The sequence below is a fragment of the Euprymna scolopes genome, chromosome 22, assembly GCF_053919585.1.
Source record: "Euprymna scolopes isolate OS-2025 chromosome 22, ASM5391958v1, whole genome shotgun sequence".
NCBI lineage: Eukaryota > Metazoa > Mollusca > Cephalopoda > Sepiida > Sepiolidae > Euprymna > Euprymna scolopes.
The window spans coordinates 35,743,582-35,762,778 of record NC_136503.1 but is presented as its reverse complement, the minus strand read 5'-3'; the positions used below and the strand labels follow the sequence as shown (position 1 = coordinate 35,762,778).

Genomic DNA, 19,197 nt, shown 5'->3' with positions numbered 1-19,197 from the left:
AATAGCTCTTCAGTGCTGCTATACCAGGGTCGATCCCGGGTCAAAGATTTAACATACAACCATCTGGTTGATAGTCGGCAGTTCAATCCTCCGACCCATGGGAGATTATGCGAGTATTTGGATTAAGTGTTGGTTAAATGCTGTTTAATTAAAACAGCATTTAACCAATACTTAACCCAAATACTTAACCAATAAAATGCTTTAAGTTCACTTTTTCTCTACATTGTTTTTACTTTAATCAACAGTGTTTATACAAAATTTTTACGTTAACATCATGTTTTAAGTAAAACGGGTTTAAACAGCGTGGTTCACCTTTAACCAAAGTTTTAACCAAATAATTTCAATCATTTTTAAACTCGTATTATTTTTTAATCTCCGTTTAACAAATAAACTAAATCAGCATTTGTCTAACATTCACGTATAAATCATTATCTCTATCACTATCTCTACAATTATATAAAAGTCGCTTTGTGTGTGTGTGTGTGTGTGTGTGTGTGTGTTTGTTTGTTTGTGTGTGTGTGTTTGTGTGTGTGTGTGTTTGTGTGTGTGTGTGTGTGTGTGTGTGTGTTTGTGTGTGTGTGTGTTTGTGTGTGTGTGTGTGTGATTTCTTTCTTCATAGGTTCCGAAACGATTGAGCCTATCTTTTGCAAATTTCACAAGTTATATATCTGGCAGAGTTCTTGGATATGTTTTGTACAGAAATTCATCCGATAAGTATCGAAAAGCGAATAAAAATTCGGTTCTTAAAAATAGTCTTTCTCGATGCATTTTTGCCAACGATGCGGTGGTTGATGTGCATTGGTTTCCGGAGAACGCTTTGTCACTCACATTTCCGTTGCCACTATGAAATCAACGAAACCATCTCTTAACTGTGCTGACATCAACTGCGTCGGCTTCGTAAAAGTTCAACAGTGAATGTTGATAGATTCAGTTTTTTTAGCATGGAGGAATTCAATGACGCCGTTCTGCTTCAGACGCACGTCCATGACAATAGTTGGTTTCGCACACCGTCAATATTTGCAACAGAGAGATTAAACTTTCAGGTCATGAATGCATAAGTTCAGTCATCATGATCATTCTGGCGGAATAAAAATAAGAGGCGTTACTTTTGAAACGCTCCTCGTTGTTAAAATAGCCATAAAATTTCGTCGTAAACGCAAGAAGAAAACTTCCACATGCATAACAACACTACACCCAAATATAGTATACTTAATTTACATAGATATATCACCTGACTCGTTATTCGACACAAAAGCCCACTTATAACGTATAATACAGATTGAGGTAAGTACTATGGGGAAAAACCTAATCACCATAAAATACCCCATTTTTATATATTACATAAGTTAGCATATGTAAAAAGTATTATATCGGCCTACTCAACAGGAATTAGACAAAATTTTCTACGAACATAAATGATCTGATAATTTTTTTTAAACAGCATTCAAAATATTCAGGTTGAACCGGTTTCTTCTGAAGGAGGAAATTTCATGAAAAAATTAAATTCACAAGCGGTTCCCAGTCGCATGTCAGAGGAGATGACGACGTTAGATTTTTACAGTTCTTGCAGGGAGGTGATCTAACGAGAACCAATGAGAACCAATGTGATTATGCTAAACAACTGATTAATGGTAAAATGTTTTTTTAAAAAAACACCATTTTTACACATATGGTTGATTTTCACCACGTGTTGAATTTCTCAAGGTCTTCGATAATAAAATGTGTCAATAATAAAAAAAAACAATCGACGGGTAACAGAAACAGCGATTTTATATAATTATAATTTTATCACAAATATTTTTCTCCTCTAATTCAGAATAGAATAATGTTACACAGCGCCATGTCAATGCTTAATCGCATACGTTTTAGGATCCTCTCTTATTGATTGTTATTGCTTCTGTTATTTTTCATTTGCTCCGTATATTTTATTTGTATTTATTTACATTTTCAAAACTGTTTATTTTAAATTCTTCGTCGTTAGCGTAACTTGCATCTTTACCTACTGAACCGTACTCACTTGCTACAGTAGGGCCCGAATCTGTCATAATAACATAATAATACATTTTCATTTTAAATAAAATAGCATGTAATTTGTTTTACCCAATCCTCTGAATTGCATATTACATTCCTTAATTCATCCCCCGCCCTATTATTTAACGAGGTTAAAACGACACAGAATTTAATGGAATACGCTAGATTTTACGAAGTGTTAATGTATCAAATAAGTCTTAATTTGCACTAGTTACTTTCTGTTGGACAGGATGCAAAACAGAGTATCTGACCTCATAATTAATTCTCCCAATCTTAACTTCTTGTCCTATCGCCGCAACATCCCTTGTTTTGCAAGCACTTTCATGGAATGTGCTCCAATGAACTTACTGCACGTGTACCCCTCTCAACATAAGTACTCCCGATAAAACCTACAAGCATTAAAATCCCACTCTTTCACTATATAGGTTCCTATGTGCAGGACACTTTCTACTGGAATAACTTCCATCTTTGGACAGATAGCTTTTATAATGCATTCTTGTTCCTTGTTACCTTGAATGCACGAACATGCCGACATTTATAAAAAAAAAAAAAAGAAAGACATCTTACTGCAGAACACACAACCTAGAATGTATCGTCTAGATTTGACTCTTGATCCCAATAGCCCATTACATATAAGTGAGAGTAAGTGTTGTTATGGATAAAATGCGCTGATTGAAATGGTCTGTTCTGTTTTTATATCTATTTATCATCCGTTTGGGTGTATTTTTGTCTGGTATCTTATCTTTTTTATGTAAATATTCTTCTTTTTGCAGCAAACGGTGCTAGTTGGGATGATTTCGTAAATGATAGAAACTCTATCATCGGAGGAACCGTCGGCGGATTGGGATGCTCAAAACAAAATGGAAATCACCAAATGATCGGTGGTAACGGCGGTTTCGGCGGCGGGGGCAGCAGCTGTGGAGAGGCAGGAGGTGGAGGTGGCGGTTACATTGGTAAGCTGGCTTTTTTGAAAATTGTCTTGTGTCACAAATCTAAACGTAGCAAGTGGACAAGCAGACAGACCATTTTCTTCCTTTATATATAAACTATTGTGAAGATACTGTCAAATATAACGGCTGGCCTTTGCTTTCTTTGATTACTAATGCATCGCTATTAAGGCCAAAAGTCACTCGAGGATAAAGATTAATGAGATAGAATGTTTGTCAGTTGTAGTATGAATCCTATTGTGTACGGCATAATTACGCTGACACACCGGTTCCCGTTAGATCGCCGAAATTAAATAAGGTTGAGCCTGGTCAGTACCAGATGGGTGACCAATTTGGGAATTCCAGGCGCTATATGTAGGAGGACGTCAAAACTTTCATGCAAGAGTTGTAAAATCCCAACGTCGTCATTTCTCCTAGCAGAGATATAAACGTGACTGGGAATCGCTTGTGGATTTCATACTCCCATGGAGCATCTTCCTTTCGAGAAAGCTGATTAAACCCGCATAGGCTTAGTGCCGTTTCTATTTCCATTTATTAATCCTATTAAAGGAGAATTGAGAATGGTTGATGGGATGATTCAGGTTCGAATATTTGTGGTGAGGTTTCAAAGGAGGAATCAGTTGAAATTGAATCGAAAGACGATAATGTTGTAATCAACAGGAAAACATTCCTGTTGTAATGCGTTCTGCAGACGGGAAATCTTACAAAGAACTTTGTTTATAGGAAATTATAGCGGCTGTCTTTTCCAGTTATTTATAAAATTAAATTTCACTTTTTTTTCTTTTTTTCAAAATTATCTTTTCTGTATGTCAGGTGGACGGGGCGGTGGTGAAGGAGTCGAAGGCAACGGACAAGACGGGGCATCCTTTATAAGCAACCAAGGAGAAGAACTGCATTATGATGACAGTAAGTAACACAGAACTTTCATTAAAATTTAGTAATATGATAGATATGACTATAATTCTGTTTTAGTGGCCTGAAGAGAGAGTGGGTAAACTATTCTTTTTGGTAACTCTTAAAATTTTACAACGTGATTAAAGTCATTTGTGATGTCACAAATAAATGCACAAAATATGTCCGTCAACCACTTTTATGTTATAGGACATACAAGCTTTAAATGTTGTAGAAATGATCTATTCTCTAAGTAGATTCTCCTATCCTTTTTTATCTTAAATTGGCAATCAAGGGGAGTTAACTCCCACTATTTTGACGCTTGGTTTTAATAATATATAAAGTAACAATTATGTAGATTCTAAAAAGGTGATTGTAGTGGATTCAGCTTATCTTCTCCGACGTAATTGATATAGAATTGCCTGTGTTGTGCCTAAAGGCTACGCTACCAGATATAAAAGGAAGCACTTGCACAATCCTGGACATTTTTAAATGACGTCGTGGAAGAACTGAAAGCGACAATGGATTAAAGACTTGAGATCTCGAATAAATTTTCATCTGCGGATCACACAAATGAAAAACAGCAAAAGAACAAAAAAACTCATTTCTCTTTTTTGGTTCCCCGACTAAAGGAAGGTGAACCTGAAAATTCACCCTTGTCCTTTCTCAATAACTACGGCTTGGAATTTTTTGAAATTTTGCACAAGCATTAAACATGATATGAGTAAAAAGTAACAACACGGATTTTCTGGAAGACTCCGGTTGCCCCCTAGGGATCCCTTTCGGGTTAAAATGGCTAAAATTGATACGTTTGTGCTTATTCAAAAAAATCGATGCCTCGGATTTTTATAAAGCTTTCTGAAAAGTTGTAATTAACTGATTTCTATATAATTTTGCTTGTCTATACTTCGCGATAACTCTTGGGTGTGCCTCATGGGCTCTTTTAGGGCTAATAAAAACACTCTATTTTAATGACTATTTTACCATATTTGTCCAAAATTTTCTGTGTAAGTCTATTTAGCAGTTTGGCATACTGCTGAACTCAAATTTAAATATGTCAAGGCCTTAGGGACTTTTGGGGCTAAATGGGGGCAAATGATGGACTTAGTCATTTATTTTTTTTGCATGGTGCAGAACTCACATTTACATATGTTAAGACCCAAAACTGCACCGTTTGTTCATTTTCACCAGGATTTGACGTCCCCTGGGGTCTTTTTGTGCTTAATGGGTGGGGTGGGGCAAATGCTGAACTTAGTCATTTTGTTATGCCTCGTTTACTGTGCATTCACGGGGTATCATGCATACTTCACTTGTTTTAATAGAAATTTACACAACGGATCCATCTCTCTTTATTTTCAAGTAGTAAATTAATCAACGTAACTACAGTGACCAATTTTCGATCTTTAAAAAAGATATAATAGAAAAAACGTTGAACTCGAATTCGTTTCAAAGGAATGGCACAAATAACATCGCAAACGACCAAAGAAAGCATACCAAAATATAAAAATGAAACAAAAACGCCTAAACATTATGAATAGTCAAATATCACACGTTAAGTCATCGCAAAGAAGAAACAGTGTAAAAACTGTATGAACTGAGAAAAGAGGGGAACAGTTTGACATCAAATGATCTTACAAGGTTTGAAACGTCGTAAAACATTAGCATAAACACGAGATTAACTGAAAATCTCTTTTCTTGGTTCCCTCGTGTGTCTGTAATTGTTCATTGGTCGGTTATTTAATAAGTCATCTGATTTTCTTGAAATCGGTTTCATAGACAAAATATATCTGTTCTTAAACGTAGAAAACATACTGAACCAGATTTCTTTGTCTTTTTTGCCCCTACAGAACTAGAATGGCTAAAAATGATACGTTTTGCAAACATCTATCAATCCATTCATTTATTATTCTAAGAATTCACAAAAAAAAAAACGAGGGAGTATTTGCCTCTACCAACGCGTAGGTTCTGTTTTCGGTGTGGCTTCTTCATTTGTGTACAGGCTAGCGTATACCCCGCTTCACCAATTCGATAACAACTTTAAAAAAAAATATGCTACATCAACATATTTAAACTAACTAAACTATTTTTTTCTTTTGACTAAAATTAAGCAAAGAAATAATATGCATAGAAACGTTTAAAAGACACGCATAAATAAAATGTGAATTAAGATGACGTTTTAAATATGTATATTTTTACAAACTGGGATGGTTTCATTTTATAAATGATTTTTTTTACTGCAATTACAACTAGACGTACATGCGTACGTTAATCTTTATAAAAATACGTAACAGATATAGACTTAATTAAATGTCGATCTTTCACCTCTTCAGTGCCGTTAGACCAACAGCTACCTCATGCCAGGATTGAAATTCGCCAGGCAATGCTTCTCACCGTTACGCTATTTAACTGTTGCTGAGATAGTTATGCGAAATTTCGACGTTTAAACATTATCCAAACGCCTAACCTGTATTTGTTTACAAATAGCATTGCTTTTTCTGCTAGCATTTTTATCTTTTTTTAGCCAATGCATATAGTGATTGTTACATACATCGTGGCAGAAGAGTTACATTTCTACAAGTAGTTAGTTCTTCGTTTGAGGGACGTCATTGATTCATTCGCTTGGATTTACTTTTACAAATCTTGCTACAGAACGCTGGTTTCTATTTTTACACACACGTTATCTCCCTGATTACTTTTTATGTCATTGTTCTCTGTCATGTTCCTCTTAATTATTAAACTTATTAGAAGTGTTTATGCTTATCCTTATACATATCCATAATATATACTACAAGAAAAATAATGTTTAATGTGCTGATAACAATTGATTTTTTTATGTACATTGAAAGTTTTAATAACAATAATAATAAAATAATAGCAACTAATAATAAATTGAAGTATCCTATACCTCTACAAGGTCATCATTCGTCATTGTATGGAGTATTGATGTTACATTTGGGCTTATGTATCTGTTACTAGTCTATCACCCAGGGACAGGGTTAAAAGAAAAAGAGTCGCCAACGTAATAGGTCCTGAACTGTCATCTAAGCTTCAACCTCTGTCCCATCGACGAAATGTTGCATCCCTCTGCCTGTTTTACAATTATTTTAAGGGTGGATGCTCCGAAAAACTACAAGCCCTTGAAGCCCCTCGACGTAAGTACCCCAATAAACCCGAACAGCAGCAAAGTCCCACCTCTACACAACAGAGATCCCCAGATGCCAGAACGTCTTCTACTCAAATAGTGTCTTCGCTAGGACTGCTAGATCTTGGAATTCCCTCCCGGGTTCCTGCTTTCCCAACTGTACTGATATGCAGAAGTTCAAGTGTAATGTAAGCAGACATCCTGCTGCTCAACTCCCTACATAGTATCCCTGCAATTTATGTCCCTGATAATATGGCCCTACATCAAAGTGGCACTGCGCCTTGTTTGGGGTGAAAATGTGATTTAAAAATGATGTATTTCCCTTATTTGTTTACTTTTTGTTATCGTTCAATAAGATTTTGGATACGTTGTTGTAGAAATGCAAAAAGCATAAAATGATTTTTTTAAGTGAAGTGTCAAAAATGAGCAGTTTAAGTATCTGAAATTAAACAGAAATGAACTTAAATAACCCCGAATAATACAGAAATATAATAACGTTTCTGGATTTTTGCGATAATGAATTTATTCGTATTATTTTGATCCTTGGGACTACTGCTTTTATCTTGAGTGTTATTTTTATAACGTTTCGGTCGATGTAACCTCCGACCTTCTTCAAGCATATCCTGTTAAACTCTAGAATCTTTCTGTCGAACTCGGTTATCTGCACAAAATCTTGAACGGGGGTAGCATACTCTTATTACCTCAGTCACGGCTGGATAGAAGTCCTAAGTAAGTCGCAATTGTATTTTTGAGTCGCCCGCACCGAGGATTGAACAATCAACCCTCAAAAGAGTGTAACTTTTAGAACTGAATCTAACCAAGTACTTCATCAACTGCGCCACAGGTCCTTGCAAGGCTAGAGATTATATCAATTGAAACATTGTGAAAATGACCTTCAGGATGAGAACAGCAGTTCGAAGAATCCAAATTATACAAATTTGTAAACATAATCGATTATTAAATTTAAAATAAAAACAGCATGAACTTTGGTTTTCGCCCACTAGTATTTTTTAAGTATATTTATTAACTGGTGTATTCAGGTGATTGTTTTATATCACAAACGAATCATGTACTTTTATGTTACGTTTTCTTGAAACTATAACGCTTACATTTGTTATCTTGTTCAGAACTCCGACGTGCCCATGGTAATGGAGAGGTTCAAATCTACGAATATTTCTACTGTCCTTGTGAACACTATTGCGTTGGAATGAGGAGTGAAAACCAAAATTACACTTGCATGTGTGCTTCTGGAAAAGTGTTGATGCCAGATAACCACAGTTGTCAAGGTAAGAGCCTTCCAATTTTTAATGGTTATTTTTATATATTTAAGGCACTCTGCGAATGGGAATCTTGTCATTGCACTGCTCCCAACCCAACCCCTGATTATTATTTGGTACCTAATATATAGTAGTGGGTTCAAAAGAAAACAAAATGCCTTGTGTGCCATCAGCTTGGATCGAAATCAAAGCATGTAGCTTTCCAGCTTGATCCCTAAACCTTACTTAATGGTATATAAACATTGCAAAAATAACGTTGCTTGACTTATAGCTTTTAATTAGCGCAAGCGTAGTAAAAAAACAGTTGCAGTCAACTTACGCCAGGCAAGGTCAATTTTTCAAATTTGACCGTTTAGCAGCTATTGTACCGGCTAAAACACAAAGGAAAGTGCGCTACAGGTTCAAATTCTCTACATATCAAATTTCGACTTTATAGATAAAATATTCAGAGTTGAGTTTTCTCACGCATACTGACAAGATCACACACACACACACACACACACACATATATATATATATATATATATATATATATATATATATATATATATATATATATATTCCTATGAATTCGTTTTTCTTTTGTGTGTATTGATATTCATATTAAAAACCTTCTTTTCTATTTATTTAAAAAGAAAATACAATTTTCTTATATATGGTTTGTGGAATTGCATTCATTAGGAAAAGAGCTAGCTAAGTTGCATATTTTTTAAAACATTCATTTTAATTAATTTTCTATTAGTTGCTTCGGTGCAAAAGTGTAAAAATTATAAAAAATGAAATTTGCCAGGTGAAGGTCGAACGCCGGCATTACGAATGCCTCACGTAGTCGCAATTGGTTAATGTTTTAATTTTTTAAGTCATTGACGGAAGAGGCAAAATAAATTGTGAGCTGAACGTTTTGGTTTCGATTCTCGGTGGTGGCGCATGAGTCTTTTTTATATACTTTTTAAATTATTACTATATATTGCATCCAATCTAAGGGAAAATGTATGTCTGTCTTTTCTCTATGGTAGTTAAGGAAGACTATTATACAGAAAGGCATTACTTTACATATTCACACATTTTAATAGATACATATGCACATAACCTTATGAACAGTACATAGGGCCCGAGCAAAGCCGAGCGGAGCTGCAAGTATGTCAATAAAAGTGAAAGTGTCTGTCTATCTATCTGTCTGTGTATGTGTGTGTGTCTGTCGGTGTACATTTCCCTACATTATTACTCTGTCAATTTTCAGTCTACAGACTCGAAATTTGATATACAGGGTACTAACAATTGGGAAAATCTTCGTAATCCGTGTTCGGCCAGAAATTTGGCTGGTAAGGCGTCAAAGTTCAACGATTTGACCTTTGAGAACTCTACCAAACTCCTTCGACAATTTGTGGTCTAAACAATTGAAAGTTTAGATATAGGTTCCTTGGATATGGATCTAACTTAATAATTTGATTGGAGCCCAAAACATTAAATGTTGAGAGATCATAATAGGGGTCAAAGTTTAAAAACATTGACCGCTTCGGTCTCTACCAAATTACTCAGACAATTTCTGGTCTAAACATTTGAAATTTTGCATAAAGGGCATTCAGAGATAGGGTAAGCTTTTTAATCGGTTAAGGTCGAAAGTTTGAAGTACCAATATGTAAATGTATGTATGTATGTTTGCCTGTCTGCCTAAAACTTTTGACAGAGGCAACAGATTTTTACTAGATCAGTATCGTTTTGAAGTTCGACCTTTCAGACGACAAACATCGAAAAATTGGCTAAAAACATTAATATCTTAACCTTCAACTGGGCACTTTTCTAAAGGGGGTCGCTTTTTTCGCCGATATTTTCGAAAGTCAACTTCTCCTTTCGATTGTCTACCCTTAATTAAAACCTACGTCACTTCCGGTTTGGCGGTGGTCGTAACAGCAAAGACGTCATGTGTTTCTCGTACTTTTCCTCCTTTGCGGTACGGGTTCGAGTCTGCTTTCATTCTACCACTTTTTTTTGCTCAACATACCCCTCCAAACACTCGTGCAACGCCGGGCTGAAATGGTAATATATATATATATATATATTTATTTATATATATATATATATATATATATATATATATATATATATATATATATATCCGTGATTTAGAATGTTTTCATAAAAATCTACAAATTTATGATAAATGTAGAAACTATGCATCAATAGAATGCATCGTAATAAGGAAATGAACCCATTTATCTAATAAGAAACCATAAAAATTATTTAGATAATTATTTAAAACAAAACATGTTTAAACCTTTTTTAATGCATTCTTCACTGAAATAGTTTTTATTTAATTCTATTTTTGTTTTATGAAATAAGGAAAATCTATTTTAAAAATATTTTTTTTATTTAAGTTGGTATATATTTCAGTTATTTTATATCCCTTACCAGTAATTGCCACACATTATGTCATTATGGAATAAAATTAAAAATTAAATAGTGTCTTTAGATTCCTTAAAAAACATTAACCTTCATGAAACTTAATTGACTATTCGAATTTTTAACATGTAGACTTTATAATACACAAACAAACTTTAACTTTGTATATATATATATATATATATATATATATATATATCGGAACTTTAGTTATCTTGTCTTGCTTTTTCTTTTTTTTTCTTTTTTGTTCTGAAATCTTTTTGTCAAATATGCTATTATTAACCAATACTGTTTTCTTACATTTAAAACGAAAAGAAAAAAATTAAAACCTTGAACTATTATCTAAACTCAAAACGTGGTTTGTTCGCTGCAGTATACATCATTTTAACCAGTGTAAACTTAACACATAAGCCAAACAGTATTACTCTAAACCAGTTTTTAAATGAGTTCTTCAAATGTAAATTAATACAAAATAACCCGACTTCACAAATTGATAAAAGTTCATTATTGGATGTTAATTATAAGATGAAGCTCGACGATTAAAACTCGACATAGATAACGCCAAAAAAATCCATGCATTAATATGGGATAGGAGACTATCTTCAAACAGCGTCCTAAATTGGTAATTAAGCACTGGACTTAGACTAAGTAGATATTAATAAGTCCTTCGTACCTATTTTTTAAATGGAGACCAGATAATGCAGTGGAAATGTAATCGGCAGCTCCAGTATCTCTAACTTCTCCTTTTTTTTTGTCCCTCAGTCCTCATTCAAATGAGTGATTTTTCTGACAAAGGGTGAAGAAAAAGCTGCTTTCTAGGTCGGTAGTACTTCGAGAACAGTAGTCTAAGATATCGGAAATTTTTCTGTTTCTGTGTCTATCCTTGTGGCCATGTCACTAGTAAGGGTGCTGGAGGTAAAAGTTTCATCTGGGTTGACGTTACCCGCCTGATAGTCAGGAACCCGAACCTTGGATTAACCACTAAGGAGGCTGTCCTATCAGCAGGTGCAAAGTACTGGGGTTGCTGTGTTGCCATTTGGTGAATGGATTCTGGACAATGCAGTAGTCTCTGGTGGGGTCTCTCGATGCCATACTAGTGGGTAATTGTTACGGCTTTACCTTGTCATGTGCTACAAAAAAATTCTTGTCCTTTTCTCTCTTACTTTCCCTCTCTACACTGCTCTAAGTTTGTCGACCTGTTCCACAAATCCCAAAACGTCAACATGAAATATCTCCAGAAAAAAAAGCAGGAATAAACCTAGAACCCCATCTCCCAACGTAGACTCCTACTACCATGTCTCCTACAACATCATGGGTCTACGTTCCAACCTTCCAGAGTTTGAAAACCAATTACAGAAGATGAAACAGGACATATACTTTCTAAGCGAAACTCGAATAGGGCCGACCACTTCCCTAGATGAGTTCATAATTAAAGGATACTCTAACTTAACATCTAAATCTGATTCCCAAGATTGCCATGGGCATGGAATATGTGCCTACATTAAAGATGGCTTCCCGTGTGGCAGGGATGTCTCCAGGGAAGACCCTTATTTACCTAATATGTTCTATGGGTTGCACTTACTAAACACCACTGCATTTATATTTGCCCTCTATCGCCCCCACAACAGCGGAGTTACTATCTTTAAGCGTATATATGAGAAAATAGACCACATCCTGTCTGCACATACCTCCGCTAACATTTACATTTGCGGTGACTCCCATGTCCATAATGTGGAATGGTTGACCCACTCAAATAAGACAGATGATGAGGGGAGGTTCTGTTATGATTTTGTCGTTGCCTATGACCTCACTCAGATTGTTCGCGAGCCCACCCGTGTGCCCGATACTACCGGTCAGTATGCAAGTCTTCTAGACCTTTTTCTCTCGACTTCCCCTGAGCTATGTTCATGTTCCGTTCTATCTACTCTAAGATCCTCCGACCACTCCGTTGTATCAGTTTAGATAAAAATGAAATGTAATAAGTCTTCAGACGTACCTCTCCACCGTACTGTATACCGATACTCTATAGCTGACTGTGATAGCTTCCGTACATTCATATCTGATCTACCTCTGCATTCCATGTTTAAAAAGGATGTGTCCTCTATAGTATCAGAACCGACCGAATGGTTAATTGTAGGCATAGACCGATTCATACCATCCAAAAATTCCAACAAAAACCTAACAGCCAACTATGGTTCTCCCCAGAATGCGCTGCTGCCATCATGCACAGAAATCACTTTTTTCCATAGCTACCAACGTAATATATGCACTAAGATTAAAGCTGCTTTCAGGACTGCCAGCAACCTCTGTAAAAGAGTAACAAAAATGCAAGAGAGCTATATGCTCAGTCCGTTACATCCAAAGTAGCTGATCAACAGCTTGATTCCCACCAGTTTTAGCAAATAGTAAATAGGATCCTGAACTAAAGCATGCGTTCTATCCCAACCATAATCAATGGACCAGAGGTGATCTCGTCAGCATCAGACAAGGCCAAACTATTTGCCAAGAACTTTGCAGCTAATTCTACCCTATACGACGAAGGCCATCAACTCCCCGTATTTCCTCCTATAGCACACAATATGCTAGGTAACATACAAATATATGTGGATGAGGTTACCAAGCTAATGAAAAACCTTGATTCCAGTAAAGCAACAGGCCCTGACAGCATCCAAATTATAGTGTTAAAAAAGCTTCAACAAGAACTTGCCCCTCATACTTACAAAACTGTCTAAGCGTTGTCTGAAGGAGAATTGCTTCCTAACACCCTGGAAAACCTCATCAGTATGCCCTGTATTTAAGAATTCAAGTGATAAGTCATCTCCCTCTCAGTACAGACCAATAAGTCTCCTGTATGTCATGAGTAAGTTGCTGGAATCCATATTAAATAGAGAAGTAGTCAACCACCTCAGCAGAAATAACCTTCTTAGTGACACGCAATATGGTGTCCATTCTGCTAGATCTACAGTAGATGAGCTAACAGTTATATCTCATAGGATTAGCGAATCTCTTGACAAAGGCTACCTTTCTAGGGCAATTGCTCTTGACATATCAAAGGCCTTCGATACGGTATGGCATAAAGGCCTACTTCACAAGATTTCCAGCTACGAAATAACTGGAAATGTTTTCTCAATCATTAAATCATTTCTTTCTGATAGGCTCATAAGAGTAGTGGTTGTTGGACAAAAATCAGAGGCCCACAGTATTAATGCTGGAGTCCATCAGGAGACCATCCTGGGCCCAACTCTCTTCCTGATCTACATCAATGATCTCCCAAAACACATACTTAAATCATTCGTTGAGATCTATGCTGATGACACGATGATTTATTGCAACACATCAGAAGCTGTAAATGACAAAGTTCTCTCTGATTCTCTCTCCTCTGATCTCGAGCGCGTGGAACACTGGGGGAAAGGGTGGCTGGTTACTTTTAATGTATCTAAAACCAAGCTCCTATCTTTACATCATCAACGCTCTGATCCCCATGTGGCATCAATTGAAATGGATGGCTCTCGTCTAGGGGAGGACCCATGTTTTGACAAGCTTCTGGGTTTGACCTTTACTCCTGATCTGGAATGGAACACGTACATCAAGTCTGTTGCCAAGGTCGCTGGAAAGATGGTGGGATCCTTCTACCGCTCCAGAAGATATCTCACTACTGATGCAATTCTCTATCTATATAAAAGCCAAGTACGTCGAAGCATGGAGTATTGCTGCCACCTCTCTCCCACAGAAGAGACGTTGCGAGCCAATTTCTTTTCGCTATTTCCATGGCAGGTGCTTGTCTGAGCTCACCAATCTTTCACGATAAAAACCCGTCTAGCTGAAACCACTGGCAATAATTTTCCCCACTCTTTATCTGTGCATAAATAAAACGTAGATTCCATGAACAAAGATTCTTTCTTAGAACTGCACGCCTGTGGAACACTCTTCCGCTTGCCTCCTTGCTTCAACTTGGACGTCTTCAAGTCCAACACAAACAAATTCCTTATGAACCACCCCCTTAAGTAATGACATTTATTAAATCTCCAATACTAATGAATACTGCAACACTATCCCGTTGATTACTGTACACAAAATAACCCCTATCCCCGAGTGGCTTCTGCGCCTTGATAAGTGGTTGCCTCCATGTAAAAAAGACATATATATATATATATATATATATATATATATATATATATAAATCTCAAAATTCTATATTCCAAATTCCAAGATGTTGTTCTTCGTATAGTTTATTTCTTTCAACATGTTAAAATATTCAATTCTTGACAGCACCTGTTTCGTAACGCAGAACCAATCATATATCATGTCAATTTTGAATATTTTCCGTCCCCTAATTATTAGAAGAATAAGAACTTATTAACTTTAAAAAGAAAAGAAAAAGAATTTGAGAATGATTACTTAAATCCGAAAAAATCCAAAGAATAGTTGCATTTATTTTTTTATAATTACGTCATGTTTTTTTTTCTGGCAGAGCTATTTACGCCTTATTCACGTATATATATATATATATATATATATATATATATATATATATATATATATATATATATATATATATATATGTGTGTGTGTGTGTGTGTGTGTGTGTGTGTGTGTGTGTGTGTGTGTGTGTGTTATTTTAAGTTGGATTTTAATAGTGCTTTTGTTTTATATTGTTTCAGATGCTGACAGACAGATTTACCTCCCTTACAAAGAATTAATCATCCCTTCAATAGTTAGTGTTTTCGTCGTTGCGATTCTCGTCATCATATATAAAGGTAGGTCCGATTTAAACAAAATTACTGTTTCAAGTCATTCTACCTTCTATATTGTTATGTTTGACGTTCATCTTCGTCGCCAACTGTTATGTTTGCAGGTTGAACCAAATAACATATCTGGCAATACAAATTAAGACTCAACAAACAAAGGTAGATCAATAAGAAGTGTATTAGGAAAAGTATATTTACAGTATATTTACATCATGGTTGTCAAGTAAGAGAGTCTTGGCTGAGAACATATCTTCTCTTGGCTCGGCCTTCGGTGGCTTCTGATTAACACACACTCAGACTAACCGAGTCTTGTTATTTATGTGTAATATTATCCACATATGTAAATGAGTGGGTGCCACCACAACATATATAATGGAAAGTAAAAGAAATATACTATTATTCTCAACCCATCTTTCACCTAAGTCAACACACTATTGAAGACAGTATTTTAACCTCACTATAAGTCGATTAAGTTGATACACTTATTGTTATATCATTGAATTTAAGCAATATTGAGCCTAGCCAACACTAAATGGGTGACTATTTGAGTATCAGGCACTTTATGTGAGCAGACGATAGAACTATCTTGCAAAAAAAATGGCCTTGAATATTTCTAGCAAGTATGATGTGTGAATACACACATGTGCTGCCACAACGGAAAAGATGGCATGGCCTCTGAAAGAAATAGGCATTATACCGGTTGTGATAGACGCAACTGGCCTAGTGAAAAATAATCTTAAGTACTGAGAAAAAATCTCTAAAAGACCAATCTGTAATGAAATACAGATTGCAGCTATAAAGGGAACAACATCTATTCATAAATCCAAATCGTGATAAAATCAAGTGTTAGCTCCAGGAGGAGTTAGCTCTCTTATTCTTTTAAAAAATACTCAAGTAAAATTAAAAAATAAATAAATAAATAAAAATGCCTCTGGACGGAAGTTCTGTTCTCAATGATGTGACGAAGCTCTCATGTATAATTTGAAGATTCGTTTCGGTGACCCTACTCTGTAGAAGTCCACGTATTTTGGAGTGCAGATTGTACAAACGTAACTTTCCCCCTCATCAGACATTTCATATTCCTTGCTAAGTGTTATCTGTGCTTGAGGAACAAACATTAATCTGAAGATGTAATATCGTGGCTTAAGTCTTGGTGACGTCATGTATTCCAATTAAATTTTGTCTAACAATTTTTTACCATTGAAGATTACTTAACATTTATTTTTACATTCATACATTATTGTTCTTTTTACAAATGCGATAAATCTATCAATATTACCCATTTAGAATTTTTTTAAATACACGTAGCCTTCTGCGAAATAATTTCTGTTTTTACTTTGAATACTCCAACAGAACCATTTGAAAGGCACTGTTTCAATTCGATTTTTATCTGATTCATGAAAGTCTCGTTTCCAATTACAATCCCTTATCCAAAGTCACCTTAAAAAATTAGTGTCTATGGTCCTTTGTAAAACCAGAAGAATATGCTCTACTTATGTATAAAAGATATTTTGCCTGTGTGTGCGCTCGTGTTTTAGTTCATTCTCCATGGACTCTGAAACGGTTTGGCCGATTTTTATGAAATTTAACACAATTATACTTTATATGTCCTGGCGGTTTATTAGATAGGTTTTGTATCGGGATGTCTTTGATAATTATCGGAAATCGTTAATCGATAATCGAAAAATCCAATTAAAGAAGGAACAATCCGATTTTGAACAAAGTTAATACCCTTATACAGCTTAACATCACAAATGCATTTGAGAAGTTTTATTACCATACGAGTAGAAGGGACCAGTGTAGAAAATCAACGATAGGTTCATTGATAAGACGGGCGCGTTCGAAATGAATGTTTCTGTTTAGATCACAATTGAACCATGATACTTGACTTGTTAATTTTAAATTTTACATTAAATATAGCCATTATATAAAAAATAATTTCTCTACAGTGCAATGTAGACTACCATGTATTATGGACTAAGTTACTGCAGATAGGCATGTGTAGTTTCCTTCCGGGGTGCCGCAGTGGATCCCCAACTAGAGCAGGTAATCACTCAACTTGATTTAGAAATTGACAATTTCACCGATTTCGATGAAAATAAAAATATATTGTGGAAAATTCAATCTCGAGCAACGTTGGTTTCCCTGCTCGTCAACTATAATTCAACAACATATACTCTGTACCTCCTATATGATGAAAAGTAAAAAAAAATATACTGTTATTCTTAACCCATCTTTCACCTAATCTTAACTCATCTTTCAGATATATTTATAGTTTGTCATATAGATCGGAGTGTCCTTCAAAATTATACCTAGTATCTGATAATTAATTGCAACACTGGTGTCTCAGTTTTCAGTATACTGTAAAAATCTAATATGAAATTATACAATCGGTTTCAAAGATGTTTTAGTAAGTAGTCTTTATAGCAAACCCAAATTTTATAAACGAACGCTTTCACTTAATTTAGAAAGATAGTAGTTACTCAAATATAATATCGCATTTACAGAATATTTTTGGTAGTAAATTCAAGGGGGAAAAATAGACACAAATGAGTTAATAAACGCCAATTCTCTTTAATCTTATTAAAATGCTCATTCCAAATATCTGCCCTTTCCATTGGCTAAATTTTCAAGTGGCTTCTCATACACTCCATAGATTGTATTCTTTTTTTTTTTTGCGTTAATCCCAAGTTACACTTGTTCTCGTTAGATTATCCAAGTTATGCAACGTTGAACATTGCCAATACCAAATGGGTGACCATTTGAGAATATCAGGCGCTTTATATGAGCGGATGGTATAACCATCTTGCAAAAAAAAATGGCTCTGAAAATCTCTAGCAAGTATAACCTGTGAATACATACGTATGCTTACAAAACGAAAAATTACCCTTGGGTGGAAGTTCTGTTCTCAGTGATGTGGCGAAGCTCTCAGAAGGGATTATTTGAAGATTTATTTCGGTAATCCTACTCTGAAGAATTCAATGCAGCTTTACAAGCATAACTCCCCCCTCCCCATGAGAAATTCCATGTTCCTTGTTAAATGTTCTTTGCGTTTTGGGAACAAACATTAATTTGAAAATGTAATATCGTGGCTAAAGTCTTCATGATATCATGCATATCAATCAAACTTTATCTAAAAATTCTTCTTACCATTAAATAATATGCTTCCTCTCAATGCATTTTTCAGATTCTTTAACAATTATTTTCATATTCTTAAGTCGTTATTCTTTTTTTAAAAAATGCGAGAAATCTATCAAGCGTCGTTTATGAATATCAGAAATAATAAAGGCTCAAGAATAGATCCTTGAGGCACACGTGCATTAATATCACGCTGTTTAGATTTACGACCATCGAGGACGACTTGGATTTTTCTCTTGATCTGGTTATGTTTAGTATTTGTCCAGAAATACCGTATGATTTAATTTTCATGAGAAGCCCTTCATTCCAGACTTTATCAAAAGCTTTGAATATATCGAGGATTATGGTCCTCGCTTCCCCTGCTTTAGCCAGTGCATGAAACATGTGTTCAGATGTAACAGTTAAAGTATCCGCCGTAGAACGGTCTTACCTAAATCCATATTGTTGGTCCGAAAATAAGATTAGTTTTTACGATGTAGTGGACTGTCGCTTGATTGATTAATTAGTGATTAAGTGGTTGACAGCATGTACTGACGACTTAGATGTTCTGAGTTTGAATCGCGTTCTTTCTTAAAAATCCCTTTTTCTTGGAATGTTGGCAACCTTCACATAATCATTCCCAT

At 35.3% G+C, this 19,197-nt stretch overlaps 1 protein-coding gene across 1 annotated transcript in view; it reads left to right on the top strand.

The window, feature by feature from the left end:
• Positions 1-19,197, top strand: part of LOC145243966 (leukocyte tyrosine kinase receptor-like) — a 491,379-nt gene that overhangs the window by 368,922 nt on the left and 103,260 nt on the right. The window contains exons 9-12 of the mRNA XM_080107096.1: positions 2,805-2,984; positions 3,792-3,884; positions 8,139-8,297; positions 15,350-15,445. Coding sequence (XP_079963222.1) covers positions 2,805-2,984; positions 3,792-3,884; positions 8,139-8,297; positions 15,350-15,445 — 528 coding nt within the window. The remainder of the gene's footprint in view (positions 1-2,804; positions 2,985-3,791; positions 3,885-8,138; positions 8,298-15,349; positions 15,446-19,197) is intronic.